At 41.4% G+C, this 24,594-nt stretch overlaps 1 protein-coding gene across 1 annotated transcript in view; it reads left to right on the top strand.

Moving 5' to 3' along the window:
* Positions 1 to 2,471: 2,471 nt before the first annotated feature.
* ZNF507 (zinc finger protein 507) overlaps positions 2,472 to 24,594 on the top strand; it is a 40,307-nt gene continuing 18,184 nt past the window's right edge. Inside the window, exons 1-4 of the mRNA XM_065416820.1 lie at positions 2,472 to 2,539; positions 10,206 to 12,331; positions 14,591 to 14,696; positions 21,502 to 21,616. Coding sequence (XP_065272892.1) covers positions 10,211 to 12,331; positions 14,591 to 14,696; positions 21,502 to 21,616 — 2,342 coding nt within the window. The 5' untranslated portion in view covers positions 2,472 to 2,539; positions 10,206 to 10,210. The remainder of the gene's footprint in view (positions 2,540 to 10,205; positions 12,332 to 14,590; positions 14,697 to 21,501; positions 21,617 to 24,594) is intronic.

The raw sequence follows: 24,594 nt of genomic DNA, 5'->3' as shown, positions 1-24,594 counted from the left end.
GCAGCTTCTTCTTAATTGGCTCCAGGTGTCCTAATTAGCCTGCCTGCTTGAACTGGTTCTAGCAGGTTCCTGATTACTCTAGTGCAGCCCCTGCTCTGGTCCACTCAGGGAACAGAAAACTATTCATCCAGTGACCAGTATATTTGCCCTCTACCAGACTCCTGTACCCCACTGGTCTGGGTCTGTCACATATCCCTCCCCCCTGCTCAACGCCAAGGGGTTGGGCAGCTTGGGACACCAGACAGTGCACACGTGACAAGCCATCGGCGTTGCCATGACGGCTCCCTGCTCTGTGTTGCACACGGAACTGGAAAGGTTGGAGGGATAAGAACCATCTGGTCACCCTTGTGTTCTTCTCCTTGTTCTGCTGCATCCATTGAAGAGGGGCATGGTCGGTCACGAGGACAAATCTGCGCCCGAGCAGGTAGTAGCGCAATGTTTCAATGGCCCATTTTACAGCGAGGCATTCTCTCTCCACCACTGCATATTTTTGTTCCCTTGGAAGGAGTTTCCGACTGAGGTATAGAATTGGGTGTTCCTCCTCCCCGACCATCTGTGATAGAATGGCCCCCAACCCTACTTCCGATGCATCCATCTGCAGGATAAACTCCTTGGTGAAATCAGGGGCTATCAGTACGGGGTTATTGCAGAGGGCAGTCCGTAGGTCTGTGAATGCTTCCTCTGCTGCGTCAGACCATCTCACCAGATCAGGTCCATGGGCTTTCACTAGGTCTGTCAGGGGGCTTGCCCTTGTGGCAAAGTGGGGGATAAATCGTCGGTAATACCCCACCACACCTAGGAACGCCTGGACTTGTTTCTTGCGACTTGGTCAGGGCCAATTTTGGATGGCCTCTAACTTGTTCACTTGGGGTTTTACCAGACCTTTTCCCACAATGTAGCCAAGATATTTGGCCTCTGTAAACCCTACAGCGCACTTGGCAGGGTTTGCTGTAAGGCCAGCTTGCCTGAAGGTATCGAGGACTGCCTCCACCTTCTCCAGGTGGGTTTCCCAGTCTGGGGTATGAATGACCACATCGTCTAAGTAGGCAGCAGCATAACTGTTATGCGGGTGTAATAGCTTGTCCAGGAGGTGCTGGAAGGTAGCTGGGGCCCCATGTAGTCCAAAAGGGAAGACAGTATATTGAAAAAGACCCTCTGGTGTAGAGAACGCAGTCTTTTCCTTTGCGTCTTCTGCAAGGGGAATCTGCCAGTACCCCTTTGTCAAGTCTAGGGTAGTCAAGTACTGGGCATTACCCAGACGGTCCTTCGTTTAGTCGCCGGAAGTCGTTGCAAACTCTTGTAGTGCCATCAGGTTTGGGCACCAGCACGATTGGGCTGGACCACTGACTGTGGGATTCTTCGATGATCCCCAACGCCAGCATTTTTTTTACTTCTGCTTTTATTTCCTCCCTTTTTGCCGCTGGCACCCGATAGGGCCTCATTGTTACTCTGGCCCCAGGGTTCGTGACGATGTGGTGATATGTCTCGGTTGTTCGACACGGTTTTGTCGAGAACACATCTTGGTTCCGGAAGATCATCTCAGACACCTCATTCATCTGGTCTGGTGTTAAATCGAGAGACACTCTCACCTGTTTGGAAGGCTTGTTTTCCTGGGTTAGGTCTTTTTGGACCATTGTGCATGCCTCTTGTGCATGCCAGGGTTTCAGAAGGTTAACGTGATAAATCTGTTCTTGTTTTCTGCGTCCTGGCTGCCGCACCTTGTAGGTTACTTCCCCCACGGGTTCAACCACCTCATAGGGCCCCTGCCATTGGGCCAGAAGCTTGCTTTCTGCTGTGGGTACCAACACCATAACCCGATCCCCTGGTTGGAACTGTCGCACTTTTGCCTGGCGATTGTAATGGGTTCGCTGGGCCTCCTGTGCCTTCTCCAAATGTTCCCGTACAATAGGGGTAACCCGGGCTATCCGGTCTCGTATCTGCATTACATGCTCTATTATATTTCTCCCCTCATTAGGTTCCTCTTCCCAGATCTCTTTGGCGATATCTAGTATGCCACGGGGGTGACGCCCGTATAATAACTCGAAGGGGGAAAACCCAGTTGAGGCCTGTGGTACCTCCCGGATAGCGAACATAAGGTAGGGTAGTAGGGTGTCCCAATCCTTCCCAAACCCCCGGCCGAGCACCCCCGGCCCAGCACCGCCAGGCCCTCCCTATTTTCCCGGACATGTCCGGCTTTTTGGGATTTCCTCCCGGACGGGGATTTGAGGCCCAAAAAGCCAGACATGTCCGGGAAAATCCGGACGTATGGTAACCCTATGTAAGCAGGGCTTTTGGGTTTTCGTTCACCCTGGGGCCAGGCCTCGTCTCTATGGTAACAGGAAGGAGGGAGAAGAAACAGGGAACTTTCACTCTTCGATCACCTGATCTGGCTCAACGGTCACGTGATCCCGTCTCCATCATCGCCATTTTGAAGCAGTGTTCCCAGGGAGGGGGGGAAAAAAAAGCCTTAAGCGACGCCGGTCCGAGAGAAGCGAGGCGACGTGGCGGGGAGCGGCCTGTCCCGCGGAGGACCCGGCAGGTACCGTGTGAGCAAAGCGGCGCGGGAGGGAAAGAGGCGGCGGCAGCAGAGCGCCAGGAAGCGGAGCCCATGTGCATATCCTGGAACACCCCCGCTCAGACTTTGGGCTCCCCCGCTATCACCTCCTGCGGCACGTCGCAGGCCCCTCCGTCTCCGGGGGCTGGGGCCAGGGCCGGCGGTGCTCGGCCGGGGGCCGGGTCGGGCCGGGGGCCGGCGGTGCTCGGCCGGGGGCGCTCTTCCCCAAGCGCCCCCGCGGTGTAACTGGGGTCATCACCGCCCCCCTCAGCCTCCGCCTGCTGCCCCTGGGGGGTCTTGCTGCCCGCGCCCCGTATTGGGGTCTGAATTCACGCCCTTGCTTCCTACGTAACGTCCAGCACCCTCCTTGCCCCTTCCCCTTAGCATAACCTAGGGTTCACACACCTCACGCAGCCTGTACGGTGTTTGCTGCCCTGGGCGGCTTCTTGTGCCTCTTCTCTCCCTATCCCAGAGATGGGTTTGCAGCATGAATGACTGGGGTGGTGGTGACTAAACTGGACAGGCGGTTGCACGAGGTTTAACTGTAGGAGAGGACGGTTGATGAGCTAAATGAGAAGGTTTGCAAGAGTCCCTGGCGGAGTAGATATAGCCTCCCCCCACCCCCACGTTACCATCTCCTTCCATCATGATAGGGGTTTGGGGGGAAAACAAGCCTCGGGTTGTTCCAGCAGCCCCTTCGGGGGAGGAGAGAGCAACCAGATGCTGAAACCAAAGTGCAGTTGAGGCAATAATCTTAGTGTACCAAATCTGATTAATTTTAGTTCCAGTGAGTGATTTTGAAATGCAGGAGTAAGAAAACCAAACGGGTGCTTGACTCCAGCCCCCCTCCCCTTTGGAGAGGGAGTGATTTGAGAAGCCTGTCATGTAGGGTTACCATATTTCAGATTCCCCAAAAGAGGACAAAAAGGGGTGGGGAGAGCTGGAGAGGGTACCTGTGGCAGGGGTACTCATTGGAGGTGGGGGATAGTGTTGCTCCCTGTCAGGATGAATGGGCAGCTGGTACAAGCTTAGGAAGCAGCAACAGCCATCAGTCTCCCAGGGGGACCCCCTCCCCAGGGCTGGGGGCTGAGTGGTCCATTCCTCTACAGCAACAGCTGCCAGATCCTACCCAATCAGCTGCCAGTGTAGGGGTGGGACCAATTGGGAAGTGGACCAATCAGGGCTCTTTTTAAGCTACAGCCTCTACTCTGCAAAAATCCAGGACATTTCCTGTTATTTGAAAAATCCATGCAGACAGAGGATGGAATCTGAAAAAAGAGGTAATGTCCAGGAAAACCTGGATGTATGGTAACTCTGTGAGATCTAACTTTTCACAACTGTTAGGTTGATATCCGTCTCAAGGATTTTGCTACGTCAATAGCTTTGGTTTCTGAAAATTAAATAATAAAATCAATAGTTGGTAAAAGTGAAATTCTGATGATAAATTTCAGAGTAGCAGCCATGTAAGCCTGTATCCGCAAAAAGAACAGGAGTACTTGTGGCACCTTAGAGACTAACAAATTTATTAGAGCATAAGCTTTCGTGGGCTACAACCCACTTCTTCGGATGCATATAGAGTGAAACATATAGAGTTTCCTACTCATGGGATTTGTAAAGGCTGTTGTGATGGCTTTTGCTTTACATTATTGTGTAAAGAAATAGTTGGCCTTTCCTAGACCTAACTTTCATTTCAAATGCCCTTAACTTAGTCATGCCTTTTGAAATATGCACTTCACTCACGTACATTTCGGTACTTCAGTCTGGAGAAATTTCCCATAGGTCCAAATCCTGCAAATAGGTAGTATTTAACTTGCCTTTAACTGGGCTACATGCAGAGTATGGGTCCACACTAATAGATCTGATTACAAGATTGGGGCCTTCTCTTTTGTCTAAGTGTTACGATGCAGTAATTAAAGTTTGAACTTTTTTTGCTGTTTTTAGGGGGGGGGAATGGTCTCTTCAATATCACTCCACTGCAAAACAGAATCTAGAATAAAACATTTTCTTTCTAGGCTCAGCTTGTAAATATTAAAAAAAGAGGAGTCCTTGCAGCACCTTAGAGACTAACAAATGTATTTGGGCATAAGCTTTCGTGGGCTAGAACCCACTTCATCAGATGTATGAAGTGAAAGATACAGGAGCAGGTATAAATACATGAAAGGATGTGGGGTGCTTTACCAAGTGTTAAGTCAGTCTAACGAGATAAATCAATTAACAGCAGGATACCAAGGGAGGAGAAATAACTTTTGAAGTGGTAAGAGAGTGACCCATTACAGACAGTTGACAAGAAGGCATGAGTAACAGTAGGGAGAAATTAGTATTGGGGAAATTAAGTTTAGGTTTTGTAATGACCCAACCACTCCCAGTCTTTATTCAGGCCTTTATCTGTTAAATGATTTATCTCGTTAGACTGACTTAACACTCGGTAAAACACCCCACATCCTTTCATGTATTTGCTCCTTTTACTTCATACAGCTGATGAAGTGGGTTCTAGCCCACAAAAGCTTATGCCCAAATACATTTGTTAGTCTCTAAGGTACCACAAGGACTCCTCGTGTTTTTTTGTTTGTTTGCTTGTTTGGTTTTTTTGCTGATACAGACTAAGATGGCTACCACTGAAACTTGTAAATATAGTAAGCAATAGTAACTTTAGCTGTCCAAAGATGTAGAACAGGGATCGGCAACCTTTGGCACGCGGCTCGCTAGGGTAAGCACCCTGGTGGGCCGGGCTGGTTTGTTTACCTGCCGCGTCCGCAGGTTCGGCCGATTGCGGCTCCCAATGGCCACGGTTGACCACTCCAGGCCAACGGGGGCTGCGGGAAGCGGCGCGGGCCAAGGGATCACTATAATAGATCACTATAATAACTATAATTGAAAAATACCATCTTTCAGTTTGACAGCGTGATGTTGTGTAAAATAATCATTTCTCCTGTATGGAACTTTCCCTTTCTTTTTCTGTGCTTCAATCACATAAAAGTAGAAAAATATTTTCCTAATAGGAAATAAAACAAACAAACTGCAAACCCACAAAAATTAGCTGGAGTACTTAAGGGAAGGCATAGTACTTAAAACTACTTTTAACTCACCCTTAGAAATTGACTGTTTTTCAAGTTGACATCATCCCTCAGAGTGTTTTTGAGTTCTGAAATAGATCTTGCACTATGCATAGATAGTATTTGCTTATTCTGCACTAATAGTTGTGGCACCTGTTAAGGTCAATGTGAGACAAACATCTAAGCATTATATTATGCTAAAAACACTGTTGAAATTGCTTTACTCAGATTATAAGTATTACTAAAAAAATCCAATCTACATTTTAAAGAATGGAAGACAAGCCATTGTATCAACTTTTATTCTCATATTATCACTACTATTGCAACTTGAAGTGAAGACACTTGTAATGGCAGCCATTTCTGTGATTTCCAAGCTTTATGTGAAAAGGATGTATTTGTGCTTGTTGTAGTTATTCAACAAAACTAAATTCATTCTATGCCAACTGAACAATCAAAAATGAAAGTACAAAATGCAAAGCATACTTATTCTGCATTTTTTCAGTTTAACAGTAACTGTCTACAGATACATTATCACATTGATTTCTATTACCAAGAAGATACTGAATTTGAGTTACATAACCTGTCCACATGATGTTCTTTTGTCCTATATAAAAGTTTTCTAAGACATCATAACTGTACTTTCAGTCTACATTTCCTGTCACAGTCCTGCCACTTCAGTGGAGTTCTGCAAAGAATTTACCTACATAGATCTGATTGAAGGCTCAAGCCCTTAAATTATTTTGTAATTACTAAGGCATCTAATGAGTCTGGGTTTTTAAGATAACTTTTGTATCTTTTAAAAATGAGTTATTTTGAATTAATTTAATTAAGCTTTATCCACTTAAGAGTGGTTTCATTACTTAAACATTTTTCAAATCTAATGTTGATAATAATACAGAAAAGATCATTCTGGTTTGTCTTAATAATTCACATTTTATGTGATACCCTGAATATTTACTTCATTGCCAGGTTCAATTACTTTATGTATGAATGGATGAAAGGAAGTAACACTGCAAATTTCCTTACCTTAATTATATTTGATATTGTGATCCTCCTGTAATATCTGACATGGCTTGAACTCGGCATATACGCTTCTAGTAAATAAGAACTTAAATCTTTATAGAACTTAAAGGTTTAGAAAATGCTACTATTTAAATAAAATGTCTTAAAGACAAAAATAGTCTTATTTTTGAAAGGGCGGTGCCTTAGAAAATTAGAAACTCTTCTCCACATCCTCTTGTGAGTCTCTCAACTTCAGCATTTTTACAATAGAAAAACCATAACTGCATTTTAAATAAACTAATCAGATGCCAATATAAACTGAAGGGAAAGTGTCTCTGCTCAGCATTTCTGTAGGGACTGGTGTTATGACCTATACCAGGGATTCTCAAACTGGGGGTCGGGACCCTTCAGGGGGTCGCGAGGTTATTACATGGGGGGCTGCGAGCTGTCAACCTCCACCCCAAACCCTGCTTTGCCTCCAGCATTTATAATGGTGTTAAATATATAAAAAGGTGTTTTTAATTTATAAGGGGGGGTCGCACTCAGACACTTGCTATGTGAAAGGGGTCACCAGTACAAAAGTTTGAGAGCCACTGACCTATACATTTGAAATACTTCAAGGAAAAGGTTTGTAGCTGTTGTCAGGGAGATAAATTTGTATTGCAAGTACCTGAATACAATAACAGTTTCTGGTTTGGGACAATCTGCTCTCTCTAATTTTTTTTCTTTAACTGCTCATCTGTATAACTGTATGCAAATAAAACTTTCTTACAAAAAAAAATACACAAAACAAAAAAAACCAACCCCCAAACCCTACAAAGGTTCTGGTCCTGCAAACATTTACTCCATGCTTAACTTTAATCCTGGAAGTAGTCCCACTGAAATCATTTGAAAAAAACTCCAAGCAGTGAAATTCACACTTATTTTAATTTATTTAATCAAATGGACTTATCTTCTGTACTGACAGGAGGGCAAGAGGAAATTGAGTTGTGATAGTAGAATCCAAGATTTAGCATGGAGGAAACTTTTCATCTGAGCTAAATAATCCTCAAATTAATATTTGTAAAGCCTTTTAAAATAGAGAAATACTACTACAAACCTTAATAACCATAAATTGGCAGTAATGTGTAACTACCATTGACCGCAGTGCAGAGTACTGTATGTATTTCCCTTTTTGACAGTTCAAATAAAAATCAATATGTGCTCAGAAACATATAGCAAGGTAAGAAATATACATATGTCCACTACAGAATCTGAGGAAAAATATTGGAACAAAACTATAGTCTAGCTTTTCAAAAAAGACCATACTCTCTAACTATGACTTTTTCTCAGAAAGATTCTTATAATGTAAGGTAAGGGAATGTGCAAGCGAACTGTAGCATTGGCTACAATAATGGTATTAAAAAAAATTTGCAAAATGTGTTTTTGCCCCCAACACAGCGGAGAAGCGCTTGTGAAGGGAAGCTAGTTTTCCCATGTGTTGGACAAAAATATTTTTTTTTTGTAATTTTATTTTACTAACCATTACTGTTGCCAATGCTAAGGTTGGCTTAATTTCCCTCTTAATGTATCACAGTGAACTGCAGCAAAAGGTTCAATTTCAAACCAATCTTACTTGAATTAATATTCTCAATTTACCATCATAGTGCTACTGCACTAGACTTTAATGATTCTTATCTGCATATCACCCATTGTCTTCCCCCCTTAATGTCAACTATCCACCCCTGGATATGTGAAGAGCCAGAGTGGTATTTTTCTCAATTTCCTGAGGAGTACCTACAGCAGAACTTTTGTGTGCCTGGAATTACATCAGAAGAACTGGCATGAACAGACTATTGAGCTACTTGTCTCTTTCAGTTATATTGAAGCAATGTTTCTACACGCTACATGGGGATAGAAGCTGATTCTTTATTATAAAATCTTCACCTTTGTATTGTTCTGCTATATGATTAAAAAAAAGTTCTCTGGTTCATATTTGAGATCTGTAAATAGAATATTTAAAATTCAGTACACATAATTTGAAAATGCTTCTTTTTAATTCTAACAACTGTATCCTCTGCAAATAAGTTTCTACAGCCTCATATTAATTCAGCACAGGATGCAGTTTTTATTGTCTCTCATGAACAAAAAGCATCTTCTCCAGTTCTAAATACGAGCCCAATGTTGTGGTGCTGTGTGCTATTCGTTCTGTTCTTAAACTAAAAAGCTCAATCCAATTTCTGCAATTGACTAAAAATACTATTTCTACATGAGTAACTTGTTTGACAAGTTCTAAGCCCCAAACAATTGGATACTTTTATTAAAAGACACTTCAACTGACTTGTAGTGTGGTCCTGCTCTAAGAAGTAGCTATGCAAAAATGGCACCATATTACCTGCTCCTTGTGTTTACTTAGAATCATGCCTACTGTCTTTAGTGAGAAAATTCAGCTTATACTGTTTTTTATTCCTATTAGAGCCAATCTTTTCCTCCTTTTACATCAGAGATGTGTATTGAGTGTAATTAATTGGAAGATACTGGAATTTCACAGGTGTAACTGAAGGTTTAATTTGGCCTAAAGAACTTTTATTACAGGAGAAAATAATGAGAATAAAAGAATCAGCTCCATATTAGGTGTAATATTATAAACATGATGCTGCATTAAATTCCCATTTTTGGTTTTTTTCCCCCAGTCAATAATCTCAAACCATGTTTGTGCTTAAATATGGCCACTTTTTTAACCTCTGACCACACCACATTATGGTCTGTGGTTTATGGTTAATGTTTTTTAAAGGAAGTAAAATGGGAAACAGTTATTGCCTTCAGTTTCCAGAACTATACAATTCTTAAAACACAGAAAGTGATTGTTCAGAAATGCTCACTACCAGTAGAGCTTTACAGTTCAGCGAATATTGCCTTGCTATCTTAGAAAATTAGTCTTGTGCTGAGAAATATGCTTTTTTTACATTTGTACTATCTTAATGAATAAAGCCATAGCTAAATGATTAATGCAGGTAATGCTTAGTAACTAAAATTTCAGCATGAAATGGTTCTATATTCTGAAGTGTTTTGTTACAAACCTACATTCATTTCAGAAGACTTCGTCTGATCAGTAGAAATGGTACTTGATGCACTTAGTATTTAAAGAGTAGGTCTTCATGCCAGATTGAAACTTGCTTTTTTAATTTAAATGTGCTGAATTCATTTAAAATCAGTATCTTTAGGTAGGGTTTCTAGTGTTCAGATGGTGGTGATCATGGTGGGGAAATAGACAATATCCACAACAATACAAGCCAACTTACCCGTGAAAATCATTAGCTCACTCTGCCACTCCAGACAGTAGTTTGAGGCATTCAGATGTAGGCTAACATGAAAAGGTGCTACAAATACTTTGTCAAAATGTAACATGGTATCCAAAATGCTGTGTGTATAAGGCCTTCCAGATTTCTGATTTTCTATAGTCTAAAACTGGAAGACTTTATTATTAGAATATTAATGAATTTAGGCTACCATTTTTAGTAGAATTAGGAAGTTAAATATTTATCAGTAGTGACTACATATTTCTATCTTTGTGCTTGTTAAGTAAGCTAATGTTTCATTTCATAAAACTTTTTCAGATATTATGGAAGAGGGAAGCAGTATTGCAGTATTGGTGCCAAATATTGGGGAACAGGAAGCTGTACTGATTTCTGAAACAGTCATTGGCTCAACACTGGAAAGCAGTGAAGATCACAGAAAATGTAAAACTGATCCTCTAATCCATGTTATCGAAAAATTAAGCAAGATAGTAGAAAGTGAGAAGTCACAGAGATGCCTTTTAATAGGGAAAAAACGTTCCCATCCTAATGCTTCTACGCCATCTTTTGAAACACAAGAAATTTCTGAGATCCCAGCTAAAACAATGGAGCTGCCTGTTATTGGCATTAAAAAGACTGATGAGCTACAAGCAGATTATGTAACCAATTGTCTTCCACAAAGTAAAAGAAAGGTTATATGCTACCAATGTAGTCTATGTAAATTTCTATCGCCATCTCTTTCTATACTACAAGAACATATAAAACAACATGGTCAACAGAATGAAGTGATATTAATGTGCTCAGAATGCCACTTTGCTTCTAAAAATCAAGAAGAACTTGAAGTTCATGTCAGAATTCACCATGAGAATGATGGCAAAAACCAGTCAAAAGTGCAACAATGTGTAAATCTCTCAACTTCATCTTTGCAAGGGCCAGTGGAAGGAAGTGTCAAAGCAGGCACTGATCAGGCAGTACATCTGGACTGTAAAGGCATAACTCAGTCTACTCCTATAGCTGAAATGGGTAGGAGAAAATGGTATACTTATGAGCAGTATGGCATGTATCGGTGCTTAATTTGTAGCTACACTTGTGGTCAGCAAAGAATGTTGAAAACCCATGCATGGAAACATGCAGGTGAGGTTGATTGTTCCTATCCTATATTTGAAGAAGAAAATGAGCCTGCTAGCTTGTCAGATGCAACTGTAACTCATACGCCTCATAGTGTGGATACAATTGTTCTCTCTCTAGAAAATAATGAACTAGACATCCATAGTGACCATTCTCTTCAACTCCAGATTTGTAGTTCTGAGCAACTGTCATGTAAATCTCCACCAGTGGTAGAAAATGTAAAAGAGGAGGAGGTTCTAAGTCAATCAACAGCCCTTTCCCCTACTGGAGAACTGTTAGAGGAAACCATATCGGATACAGAGCAAGATAATTTGATAACTGATAGCCTACTTTCATCAGCACAGAAAATCATTAACTGTAGCCCAAATAAGAAAGGTCATGTTAATGTAATAGTAGAGCGCTTGCCAAGTGCTGAAGAAACTGTTTTACAGAAACCTTTTCTAATGAACACTGACATTGAAGCTGAGAAAAAATTAATCTCAGAGGAATCCCAGGTTGTGTGTGAAGGATCTGGTGAAGTTTATCACTCAGATGAAATTGAAGAAGTAATAATCGGATGGAGCAATACTGAGAAGAAAGATAATGATTTAATCTCTAATAAAGGCATAGCAGCTGATGAAAATGCCCCTCCTGTGCGAAGAAGAACAAATTCGGAGTCTCTGAGACTGCACTCGTTAGCTGCAGAAGCTCTTGTTACAATGCCTATCAGAGCTGCAGAACTAACAAGATCCAGCTTTAGGGCCTTCACTGCGGTAAACTCTTTAGATGCAGATACAGGACAAAGACAGACGGATGGCACTTGTGCAGCCCATTCTAAAATGGTATTGTCACTTAAAAACCCTCCAGAGGGGTTAACTAGTTTAAACCAAAGTGACTGTGCAATAATGGAGCTACAGAAGGACAAACCAGAGCTATCAGAAGCACCAATTAAAATGGGCATTAGTATGTCACTGCTCACAGTAATTGAAAAATTGAGAGAGAGGACAGATCAGAATGCTTCTGATGATGACATTTTGAAAGAATTACAGGACAATGCACAATGCCAACCTGTGAATGACATGAACATGCCAGGAAGTAACCTGGTAGAGTACATACCCAATGTAGATCGACCATACCGCTGTCGCCTATGCCATTATAGCAGTGGCAATAAGGGCTACATAAAACAACACTTGAGAGTCCATCGTCAAAGGCAACCATATCAGTGTCCTATCTGTGAGCACATAGCTGACAATAGTAAAGATTTAGAAAGCCACATGATCAACCACTGCAAAACCAGAATGTATCAATGCAAGCAATGTGAAGAATCCTTTCACTATAAGGTGAAGTTATTTCCTTTGCATCTTTCTAGAATTAGTTTGCTACTAATTAACTGTTTTATTATTTTCTTTTAACTAAACTAAGTTAGCCACAGGAATTATCAAAGTATGGCACCTTGGCTCAAATGTCATTACAAATGGAGACTATTAGAATTACTCTTGTACTACTGTGTTCTTGCAACATGTCTTGCAACCTCAAGTTATTTACTTTTATGTGTCCTCTGTTTCTTTGTGAAAAATATTACATTTTCACTGAGAGTCATCATAGTGACCAATTAATGCACTACTTCTAGCCTGTTAACCTGTAGCAATAACAGGAGGGAATGGAAGCATTAGGAGGGGATAGTCTAGATCGGGGTGGCCAACCTGAGCCTGAGAAGGAGCCAGAATTTACCAATGTACATTGCCAAAGAGCCACAGTAATACGCCGGCAGCCCCCACCCCGCTCTCAGCGCCTCCCACCCACCAGCAGCCCTGCCGATCTGCACCTCCCCCTCCCTCCCCGCACCTCCTGATCAGCTGTTTCGCAGCATGCAGGAGGCTCTGGGGGGAAGGGGCGAGGAGCAAGGGCACTGCAGGCTGAGGGGAGGGGGGGGGGAAGGGGTAGAATGGGGGCAGGGCCCGTGTTAGAGCCAGGGGTTGAGCAGTGAGCACCCCCCAGCACATTGGAAAGTTGGTGCCTGTAGCTCCAGCCCCGGAGTCGGTGCCTATACAAGGAGCCGCATATTAACTTCTGAAGAGCCGCATGTGGCTCCAGAGCCACAGGTTGGCCACCCCTGGTCTAGATAACCTAATAGATCAGACCTTCAAAGGGGACTCAAACATGACCCCTCATTGGGAGTGGGTGCAAAACCAGAGAGTGTTCTTCTAAAACAGGGTTTCTCAAACTTAATTGCACCACAACCCCGTTCTGACAACAACAATTACTACATGACCCCAGGAGTGGAGACTGAACTCACCTGAGCCCTGCTGCCCCAGGCGGGGGAGGGGGAAGATGGGGGAGAGCCAAACCCAAGGGCTTCACCCTCACTCAGGGGGGCTGTAACCTGAGCCCTGCCGCCCAGGACTGAAGCTGTTGGGCTTCGGCCCTGGGTGGTGGGGCTCAGGCTTTGGCCCCAGGCCCCAGCAAGTCTAAGCCAGCCCTGGCGACCCCATTAAAATAGGGTCGCGACCCACTTTTGGGTCCCGACCCACAGTTTGAGAACCGCTGTTCTAGAAACTTTAGCCCAGAAAAATCAGCTGAGACACGAAAATTTCTTTTTCTCATTCTATAGTTTCTCATCGCTGCCTCATGGAACAGATGTTATGCAGAGGACCAAATCTGAAAAATTACACTCCAGAGCTGAATCCTGTGACATGGTCACAGTTTTAGCCTCTCTGTTTAGCACATTAGTGTTGCAGGATGATGCATTTATATGTGAATTTAGTGCTTATGAAAAGATATCAGTAGCACTGGTAACTGTAGTCTTTCAGTCATTCTCACAATTGGGACCAGCACAGGCAATTGCAGTGCAAACTTGCCCGCTTGTCCTGTTCAATTCTAATTTGGGAGGACGACAGTTAGATTAAAGTATGTCACCTCCATAGTTGAGAATTTTTGTCATGGCCAGTAGAAACTGGAATGACATCTTTCATCTAAGCAACTGGATAATCACCAGAAAACATAGGCACTACTGACCTGGTCCATATTTGAACCTGTGAATTAGAACTGATTGCTTCTCTATCCTATTACCAGTAACCTGAGCTACCCAGTCCTCTTTTCTCCTATTTCCCTCCTATCCCCATCCCCCTCACTTCATCAAGAAGAAATTCTTCCTATTAGAATTTTATTATTCTTTGAGAGTTTCAGTATATTACTATATTATATCTGAATGTGAAGAAAAGTTTAATCTTAAAATTATTTTACATTTAGAAGACTAGGAAGTTACTTCAACAGGTCACTTTTTTCTAATGATCGATTTTGCTTTTTAAAAAAAACTTGTTGCTATTTAATATCTTTGTCAAATATCGAATGTCTACTCTTTAAAACAGTCAAAAGCATTTCATTCATTGAATTGTCATCTTAGTACCATATTTTGCATTTTATATGTAGTACAGTTAGTCAATTAACTGAGGCATTCTGCAAATACATATGAGCTAATGTATAAATGTAAACAATAGCTTTGCAAGTTAGTGCAACATGAAGTGACCACTGTGTATTTACAGAGTCTATACTTAAATATTGTAGGGAAAGGTGATTTGGTTTTTTTTTGTTTTTAACAGAGTCAGCTGCGAAATCATGAGAGAGAGCAACATAGTCTTCCAGATCTGCTCTCAACAGCAACATCTAACAAACTAATAGTTTCCAGTGAGGCAGATGAAAGAGAAGGTACTGTATATATTTTTACATAAGATACCAGTAAAGAGTAAAATTTATAGTGTTGCTACTGGTGTGTTGTATTATGAGCTTATGTTTCTCAAAACTTCCATTTAGGCAGAAAATTGTTATGCTTACTCTCAGCCTAAATGTGTGTGGGGTTTTCAGAAGGCATGGTTTTGACATACCCTATCAGCATTTGACAAGCAGTGTCTTTAACCAGTGGAGATATTTCTATGTATGTGCACTGGGATAACTCAGATCACTTCTTTTTTAAAATATCAATTGCCGTGGACAGTCCTTTATGAACTAATGTCCTTTGGGTTTTAAGAAATATTTTTAGAAAAATACATAGTGGATGTAGAAAAGATTTCTTTTTTAATTGACTTTCAAATAACTTAGAGTTGTGGAACATCAAATAAGCATACTCACATGGACACGCTCTTGAATGTCATACTTCAAAATTATTTTATTGTATTTTTATTTGCAAGCATTAATCATAATATCACTTAAGTACAGTAGGTAAAAATATTTCCCAGCTTACATGAGGGGGAATAAATAAATAAAGCATTCTGTTTCCTCTACCACTCTTTGTTGGTCTTTTTTATCTAGTTTGTAAGTTCTTTGGAGCAGGAATGATCTCCTGCAATGTGTGTATGTATAGCACTTAGCACAATGGGACCCAGATCTCAGTTCGGGCCTCTAGGTGTGTTGTAATATGTATAACAACAAAGTGGCTAAGGGCCCAGTTCTGTCACCCTTACTCATGTTTTGTAAGGACAAAAGTAATCCCATTGAAATCAGTGGGACACTCATGGAGTAAGGAAGGTACTGCTTAATGTGAGCAAGTATGGGCTGTTAGTAATTTGCCCAGAGCCATGTGGTCAGAATAGAGTTAGAACTATAGTTCCTGGCACCCAGTCCCATAATTATGCTACTAGACCATGCTGGCTCTTATTAAATGGTTCTGACATTAAATATACAAGTCAGAAAAATCAGTTATTTACCTCACCAGTACTAAATAAAATTACCCGTTAGCTACTTTTTTGTCCTCCTGAAAGCCAGCCGGGATTTAGATATATATAATAATTCCAGGAGATTGAGCTTTAGTGTTTTGTTACTTTCTTCAGGCCCAAGTTCAAGAAAATGCTAGATGAATTTTGTAGGGGTTTTGTTTTGGTTGGTTGGTTTTTTGATGCGGCATGGGTATGCAGGAAGAGCTCCTTAGTAGAAGAAAAAACACTCTTCAAGCACACCCAGCATTTTTCAAAAGAAATAACATGAGCATTTTTGTAGAAGTGATGGAACATAAGTGTTGCTGGTTTTGCTTTTGTTATAGATGTTTGCACAGCTGTGATTATCACCATTGTCAATGCTTGCAATTGTTTAATCCAAGATTTTTAGAAGTGACTAAAGATTTTGGGTGCCTCGGTTTTTGGGTGCCCAACTTGAAACACGTGAAAGGGGCCTGATTTTCAGAAGGTGCTGAGCAGCTCTTTTAGAAAATCTGCCCCCATTTAAGGTGTTTCTGTTGAAGATCCAAAAATTGAGAGAACCAAAACTACTAGTCATCTGTGAAAATCTTGCTCTTTTAAAAAAAAAAAAAAATTTTTTTTGCAATTCTTGCAAATTAAGGACTTGATCTTGTAATTCCTCTGCTAGGGGAAACTCCTATTCAGGAAGCTGGGCCTGACTTAAATTTATTCTAAATGTTTTAATAATTTTTACTCATCTTTACCTTATGTAAAATGTTATAGTCATTCATTTTAGATGGATTTTTACCCCAAATTAAAGTTGGTAATATAATTTAAGTAAAAACGTTTTTCCTTTTAAACTTTCATTAAATTATATTTTGGAAATCTTAAATTATTTCAAAAACAATTTGCAATCAAATTATGGCAGTACAGATGCCATCATGTCAAACAGATGTCATCCCTATAAAACTACCCAAAATAAAGAAATTTATGGCATAGCATCTGTTTATATGAGAGATTCTGAATTGGAACAGTTTCATTTTTTGTTTATGAAATAGTCAGTCCTAAACGTCTCTTTATTCATCATGTTATACAGTAAACTTAAAGGAAGCATTATAACACTGGATATGATTGGATTGTAAATGCCTAATAATGGGCTATAGTAATAAGCTGCATTATAGGAGCATCTGTTCTTGCTGCTAGAATAAGGATTTGTCATTTCCCACATACACAGTGCACAAATCCCTTCCAAAAAAACCCACAAAATCATGGGGGGAGGAAAATAATTCCAAACTTGCAATTTAACTACAGCCCAGAACATATGATGGATCATAACTTAACTGCATTTTGTTAAAGAATAAATTTAAGCTAATGACTAGTATGAGTAATTGCTCCCAAGTGTGAGCTGACTGGTGGTTAGCCACTTCTAACTATGCAATAGATTATTTGTTTGCAGTATCCTTTTATCTTGTTAGCTACTGTTTCTTTAAAGCCATCTAACTAATAAATACCTAATTACTTACTAGAAAATATTTCAGAGCCAAATTAATTCCCACTAGTGGAACCTAGCCTGCTGACACTTTATGGTAGAAAGTTCACTGAAGCGGGAGTGCAATAGCAGAAGCCATTCAGTTTCTGCTCTGCTGGGTGGTCTGGACCTTATTGGTGTCTCGTGCTAGACTGAAATCATGTTAATCTCCAGAATACAAAGATATGTATCCACCTGTATGAATGAGTGTGACAAAAGTGGTTAATACAAACTTAGTAAGGCTGCCATGCTAACTTCATGGAAGGTTTTTTTTTTTGTACAGTAATAAAATGAATGCATTGTGGGAAAAGTTCTGATGTACCTTGCTTTCATGAATTTAAGGCTGAATCAAAGAATGTAGGCCCAGTATCATTCCATGTCACTTTATCTTGTAGAGATCTCAGAACATTGAGCAATTTTCCACCATGTGTTTCAGTTCATGGGTGGAGCAGAGTTAAGCATGTAGGGGTCACTTTTTGTTAAGTGTGCATATATACAGTTTTCTAATTTTTATGTCCATTAAGTGTATGTATTGTTGGCAGAATAAATCCTTGGTAGTATCAGCCTAGAGGTCCAGTTGCTGCCACTTGATTTTGCATGTTTAAACTCTACTATTAGTCACTTTTGGAGTGGTTTTCACTTGGAGGATAAATCAGCTGTCTGCAAACCTCAAATTAATGTAAAGTATTTTAAAAAAATACTTTCACATCACTTATTTGTCCAACTATGAAACAAACTGAAATGAAATGTAGAGGAAGTGGTTTTGCATGTCTAATTAAAATAGGCTGTTCACTCAATAAATGTTTGCTCTAAAGAATCAAGAAGAACAAGTTTGTATATTTGCATATTATGACATTAAATTTGAACTAAGACTTTCTTTAATTACATTTGGAAAATCATTGGTTTGCTACTTTATCTCTTTAAAAATGTTGCTTCCAGGTTAGCATTCATTTCGGATCCCCTTTTTTAAATTGTTAGCTGAAGTTATATATATCTGTTTATCTATCTATCACCTTCTACCTGAGATCTGGAATACTATTAACGTAGAACCCTCAGCAGACATTTAAACCCCTGTTTCGTCAATTCCTACTATCTGGAATAGAGCTAGTTGTAACAGTATCAGAGCTTTCAGCTTACAAATTAAAAGAATGTCTAACAGTTCTTAACAGTATTAGTAACCTCAGCACTTTTTATGTGGTCTGTCAAATTTCAGTTTGGGGAGTGATTATAATCAAATGCTGATTGGCACCTGGATCTTGGGAGACTTTAAATCTTAAAGTTTAATTCAGACTTACTTTATTCTTCTCTGATATTTTTTGTTATTGTTTGTCCTTTATCAGTTTTATCTTTCTGATTCCTGACCTCTCCTTTAGGTCAAGGCATTTGGGCTGGGCTGTAGTTCTGGCAAATTACAGAAGCAGTTCAGTCTTGTCCACATGCTTTCTCTTGTACACAAGGTCTGGAACGCTGTTAAGGTAGAACACTCAGCAGACGTTTAAACCCCTATGTATGTCAGATTCTGTGACTCTGGTAGCACAAGGACTCCTGTCTTATCCACTGCAGTCCTGGCTTTTAAAGCTGATTTTTGGAGCAGCAGTGAGGACATTCCCCACTACCACCTCCATTCTCTCCTTTCCTTTGGGGGACTGAAATTTCTGGGTATTTGCTCCCTGAATTAGACCAGCTGCTGAATGTTTTCAGATTAAATGGGGTGATGTTCCTTTTGCAAGGAAAAGAGATGCTCTAGGAATTATTTGGGGGAAGTTGTATGGTCCTGTGTTATATAGGAGGTCAGACTACATGATCACAATGATCCCCTGTGGCCTTAGAATCTATAAATCTCACTCTGTCAGGAGCCACAGAAAGGGATGCTTCCATGAATGCTCCCATCCCTTAACCCTGCCAGGGAAGGGGGTCTCAGTCTGAGCTGTTTGTTTGTGCTCCTGCATCCACCCTCCCTCCTACTCCCATACCAGAGGACACTCTGCTGGAGTCACCTCCACAAAAACTGGTTCAACCTGTTCAGCTCTTGGGACTCAGCAAATTGGACTATCCTCACCACTCAAGAAATTATCAAGATAAACCCCAAATTCTCCCTGACTCCCCTTCTTCTGCTACTCTTCACTTCCATTTCCCCTACTTCAGCTACTGGGAGTAATTCAAGAGATGATAAAGGAAGAAACATTGATCAGGGTTGTTTTTTTTTTTTTTTTTTCAAACCAAATTGGCAAGAAGGCCATTGTACATGGACCTAAGTAGAGACGTTGCCAAAAATCACTCCATCTTTCCAGGAAGGAACTCCTATCCCAGGACTAATCCCTATATCACATTTCAGAATACCTGAGCCTGACAGCCTGGCTATTGACTGGCAAATCTTAAACAAGACAGGATACTCCTAGTCTCACCACAAGCCTTTTATGCTCTTAGCATTCACAAGGACAAAATTCTCCTGTTAAAATAGAAGGATCGAATGTAGGAAACCAGACCTTACAGTTTTTCTGGATTTCTTCCCTGAGTCTAAGACTTCCCATCATTGTTTAAAGTTGAAACAGAAGATGCAATGTCAAACACAGGCTCATGTAGTGTCTTGTAGGTCGCCTGGTGGGGTCAAGGTTCCTTATGGCAACGTGTATCCAAACCAATGGGTAAACCTTTCTTCCCTATCTGGACTCTGCTAACAATTCTACAAGCCGTCATGACCCATCCATTCAACCTGATGGTATCTAACTCCCCTTTGTGTGTGGGTGTGGTGAGGAGGAAGGCAGAGACCTGCTTCCTGGTCACAATCATGTCAGCAAGAAGAGTTTTTGAAATCTCTGTTCTTACAAAATTTGAAACTTATTGTGTCTTCAGCCAAGGACAAAGTTGTCCTTGAATCCCAGAATCATTCATTTCCAGGTCAAGTTTCCTTCATACTTCATAGGAAATCATCCTTTCTTGATTTGCCCAGTTCTCAACACCCAAGTATGGCATGTAGTAGATATGAGAAGTACTGTTAAAATATATCTTAGTAAAAATGACCATTTCAGGAAAATGTCTAGATTCTTATTCAACTGCAAAAAAACCAGTCCAGAAGGGATGAGAGACCGCTCAACACAGGTTCTTAGGCAGAAAGAGCATCATCCACTACAGTGGAAATCTGTATGGCTGCCACATGATCTGCCACATCAGCATATGTTGATAAAGGTCTAGAAGGTTGACCTTTGCTCCTCTGTGGAAGCATCCTTCAGCAGGAAGGTACTCCAACTCATGGTCTCAAAATCGGTTATTATTTTTAGGGACAGGGGACATTCTCCCTTCTATCGTAGCTATTTCTCCCTCCTGCTAACTTTTCCTTTCTGCTTGCCACATCACAAGTCTCAGATAGAGGAAACGTCAGGATCCAGAATGGAAAACTTGTTACCTGATGACTTTGGTTCAGGGATTCCTCTCTGTCCCACTTGAAAAGTTTTCCAGTAATCTACACCCTGGTCGTTTCAAGTCCCATGTATGTATCTAACACAGTTAGGTATTACTAAATGTAATCTACTAATAAGAACTTGGTATGAGGATGGAAGGGTTGTAACCAAGCTCCAGAACCTTGTTGATGAATCTGAACTATCTTCCAGTATTTGCAAGAAGAAAAGCACAGCTTAAATGTCTTACATTGGCTGAGAGGTCAGTCCCAGAAAGGAAATACTTAGGTATTTCAGACTGAAAAAAGTTAATATTTTCCTCTGTTTACACTCATTTTTTAGTTCTTACAAAAATCTAGATTATCTCCTTAATGGTTTATATCATACCCTAAATCTGAATATCCCAAACTCTTTTAAGATGATGATGGAGTATGAGTAGGAGATAAAATGGCTCTCCTAGCCAGATCTTTTTCAGGAAGCTTTTGATTTTGTTTGTTCTGTTGTTAATTGTTTCTTTTTTCTTAGTGCCTACCTTTTCTTTTGACTTGATTCTGCAGTGCAGTGAAAATGCTGAGCCCAGGAGTTTCTATAGCATCACTTCATAATATTACAAACCTGAGATTATGATCTGACTGCAGGAACCAGGGAAGGGTAGAGGCTGGATTGTGAGGGAGAATGTACTTCCTAAAATATGAATAGCTCTAATAAATAGCAGGGAGCATGCAGAAGAGCACTGGTAAACTAAATTTACATTTATTATGTATAGATGTCCATTTCTAGTTTGCTTCAGTGTTGAAATATCACTTCAAAATGTTGATAATGCATGTTTCATAATTCTATTCAGTGCTAAAACTATCATCCTAGAACTTCCTATAGTAGAAAAAACATATTTCTAAAACAATTAAATCTATTGTGTACAGGGAATAAGCCTTCAGTCCAGAAACTCTATAGATGTGATGTGTGTGACTACACAAGCACAACATATGTTGGGGTACGAAATCACAGACGGATTCATAACTCTGATAAGCCATACAGGTGAGTGTCTTAATTGTTGTTCACTAGCACTGGGCTTTTGAACTGTTTATCTTAAAAGTTTAAATTGCTCGTGTTTATTTTAATGACAGTTTGTTTTTAAGGGTATCATTGTAGAAAGCATTTAATATCAGTTTCAGAGTTTTACTAAAAGGCAAATTAAACTAATCCATTCAAAAATGGAGGAGCTGCTGGCTCATTCAAACTATATACACTTCTACCCCAATATAATGCGACCCGATATAACATGAATTCGGATATAACGGGGCTGCGCACTCCGGTGGATCAAAGCAAGTTCGATATAATGCGGTTTCACCTATAACGCGGTAAGATTTTTTGACTCCCGTGGACAGCGTTCTATCGGGGTAGAGGTGTAGTTAGGATCCAATAAGCTTGATGGTGCTACAGTATGTATCTTCAGTTGTACATATCAGCTGTATTTTCTGAATTTGAAACAATGAAATGTGACACTTTGGAGGGGGAAATAATGAAAATGTTACGATATTTTACATTAGATAGTTCATTAAAGTCTTCAATTGAAGTGTGGCTGATTTCTGGATTTCCTGTACAGTTGAGTTCATTTTGGATTCATTCCACTGCAGAGGGTTACGCCCAGTCATATTTAAAACTTCAATAGCTTTGTTTTAAACTGGTAAGACACAAATAACAAGGTTCAAATATCTCAGTGGAGTGGGGAGAGGGCAACCATGATTAAGGCTACATTTTAGTCATGGCTATTTTTAGTAAAAGTCACAGACCAGGGTTGGCGGGGCCGGCAGGCTCCCTACCTGGTTCCACACTTCACCCCCTGCAGCAGCAGAGTTTGGGTGTGGGAGGGAGCAGGGGGTTTGGGCACAGGACGGGGTGAGGTGGGCTCTGGGCGGCGCTTACCTGGGGGGCTCCCCAGAAGCGTCGACACCCCCCTCGCTCAGGTGCTAGGTGGAGGCGTGGCCACCTCCGCCTGGAACCACCATCCCCGCAGCTCCCATTGGCCGCGGTTCCCGGCCAATGGGAGCTGTGAAGCCAGCACTCTGGGCGGAGGCAGCGTGGAGAGCTGCCTGGCCATGCCTCTGCCTAGCAGCTGAGCGAGGGGGTGTCACCACTTCTGGGGAGCCCCCCAGTTAAGCGCCGCCCAAAGCCCGCCTCACCCTGTCCTGTGCCCCAACCCTCTGCCCCCTGCCCACACCCAAACTCTGCTGCTGCTGGCGGGGGAGGGGGTGGCCCGAGACTGCCCCAGCAGTGGCCGGTGCATCTGGCGCAGGGACAGCCTGAGCTGCTGCCTGAGCTGCCCCTGAGCCAGAAGCACCGGCCTCTGCAGAAGTCACAGAAAGTAACGGAATCTGTGACTTCCATGACAAGCCCACAGCCTTAACCATGATGTATTGGGCACTGCATGATATTGCAAAATTCTGCCCTGTACTTTGCCCCTACACCACTCCGTTTTCCCATAGGTTTTCAATAGGTTCATTGTTACCAATCTTAGATAAGAGACATTTTAATAATTTCCTCATAGGTCTATATAGAAGCTTCAATAATTTGTGTTAGTGGTCTGTACTACTCTTGCTTTTTTTTTTTTTTTTTAAATAGTTCCTTTTCTATTGAAATTTTTTCATAGATTCAAACAAATGTAATTCATACTCACTCAGTGTGGCACTTTATCCCTCTCTAGTGGCTGGAAAGCAGAAGTTAGAGTCGGTACAGGCTTTGACCCAGTACAACTTGGCCTTTAGGTCATGTAGTAGAAGCTCTGGGTTTTAGATATCGAGGTCTCAGGTTCAAATCCCACTGTCTATGACTCAGCCAGCTGCGTTGTGTTATACAGAAATAAACCATAATTTGTTTGTGACAGTGCTTCAGTATTGGTATTCTAGAATGTTTTTCCAAAAGTATACTTATAGGCAGCTGGAAGATGTTTTGTCACAAAGCCAAATGTGGGATGTCATAGTGTCTTCACAGAGATCTGGTAGAACTTGGAGATTTGTTTTAGAATCAAAGAGACTTATAAGAAGAGCCTTTTTATTGTGGTGGTGGTCGGGGTGTCGCTCCCTTAGATTCCCAAGAGTTCTTCATTCAAACTTGACAGTACTGAGGAAAACCAGTGTTCCAGCAGGAAAGAAAGGAACAAAACAGAAAATATCAGCTACAATCAGTGATGGCTGGTTCTTGAAAGATACCAGAAATCCTCCTTTCCTGTCCCCACTCCAGCTTCCTACCCTCCCCATGCAAGTTGGCCAGACTGTCAATGTGAAAAAACTAGGACATGCTACAGCGTATGACCTGGATGATTTTGGAGAAAAGGTAGGGAAGTGCCCAGTGAAGTGGGTAGAAAAGTGGCCTCTCATTGCTCTCACCAACCTCCATCTTACCGAATGAAAAACTGAAATCCTTTACAATAAAAGATTGTGTAAGAGAGAAAAATATTTCTTCCTTTAAGACCTTGTATAGATTACAACTTACTTCAGTATACTTTACGTCACTCAGGGATGTGAATGATCCACACCCCTGTGCGACATAAGTTTTATACCGACCAAAGAGCTGGTACAGACAGCGCTATGTCAGCGGGAGAGCTTCCCCTGCTGACATAGCTACTTTTTCTCATGGGGGGGGAGTAATTAAGCCAATGGGAGAGCTCTCTCCCATCAGTTTACAGCGTCTCCACTACAAATGCTACAGTAGCGCAGCTCCAACAGTGCAGCTGCTGTAGTGTACATGTAGCCTAAGACTTCACTATGTTATACCAGTCCTAGCCTCTTCGCCCTCCAATCTAGCTCTTATCCTTCTGTCTCCACAGCCACTATCTATAAATAAATAAAACACACACATACGCACAAACTCTCATGTCAAACTACTCCAGAATAACTTCCCCACCTTTCTGCTAACATCCCCAACCAGGATCAGGAACACTTCCTGTCCATCTTTTAGCTCAATCTTTACACTTCCTAACAACCTCTGTGCACCTAAGAGTCATCCTCCCTCTCATT

The sequence above is a fragment of the Emys orbicularis genome, chromosome 14 (genome assembly GCF_028017835.1).
Source record: "Emys orbicularis isolate rEmyOrb1 chromosome 14, rEmyOrb1.hap1, whole genome shotgun sequence".
Taxonomy (NCBI): Eukaryota; Metazoa; Chordata; order Testudines; family Emydidae; genus Emys; species Emys orbicularis.
Note: the sequence above shows the minus strand (reverse complement) of the source record. Positions and strands in the feature narration are given on the sequence as shown.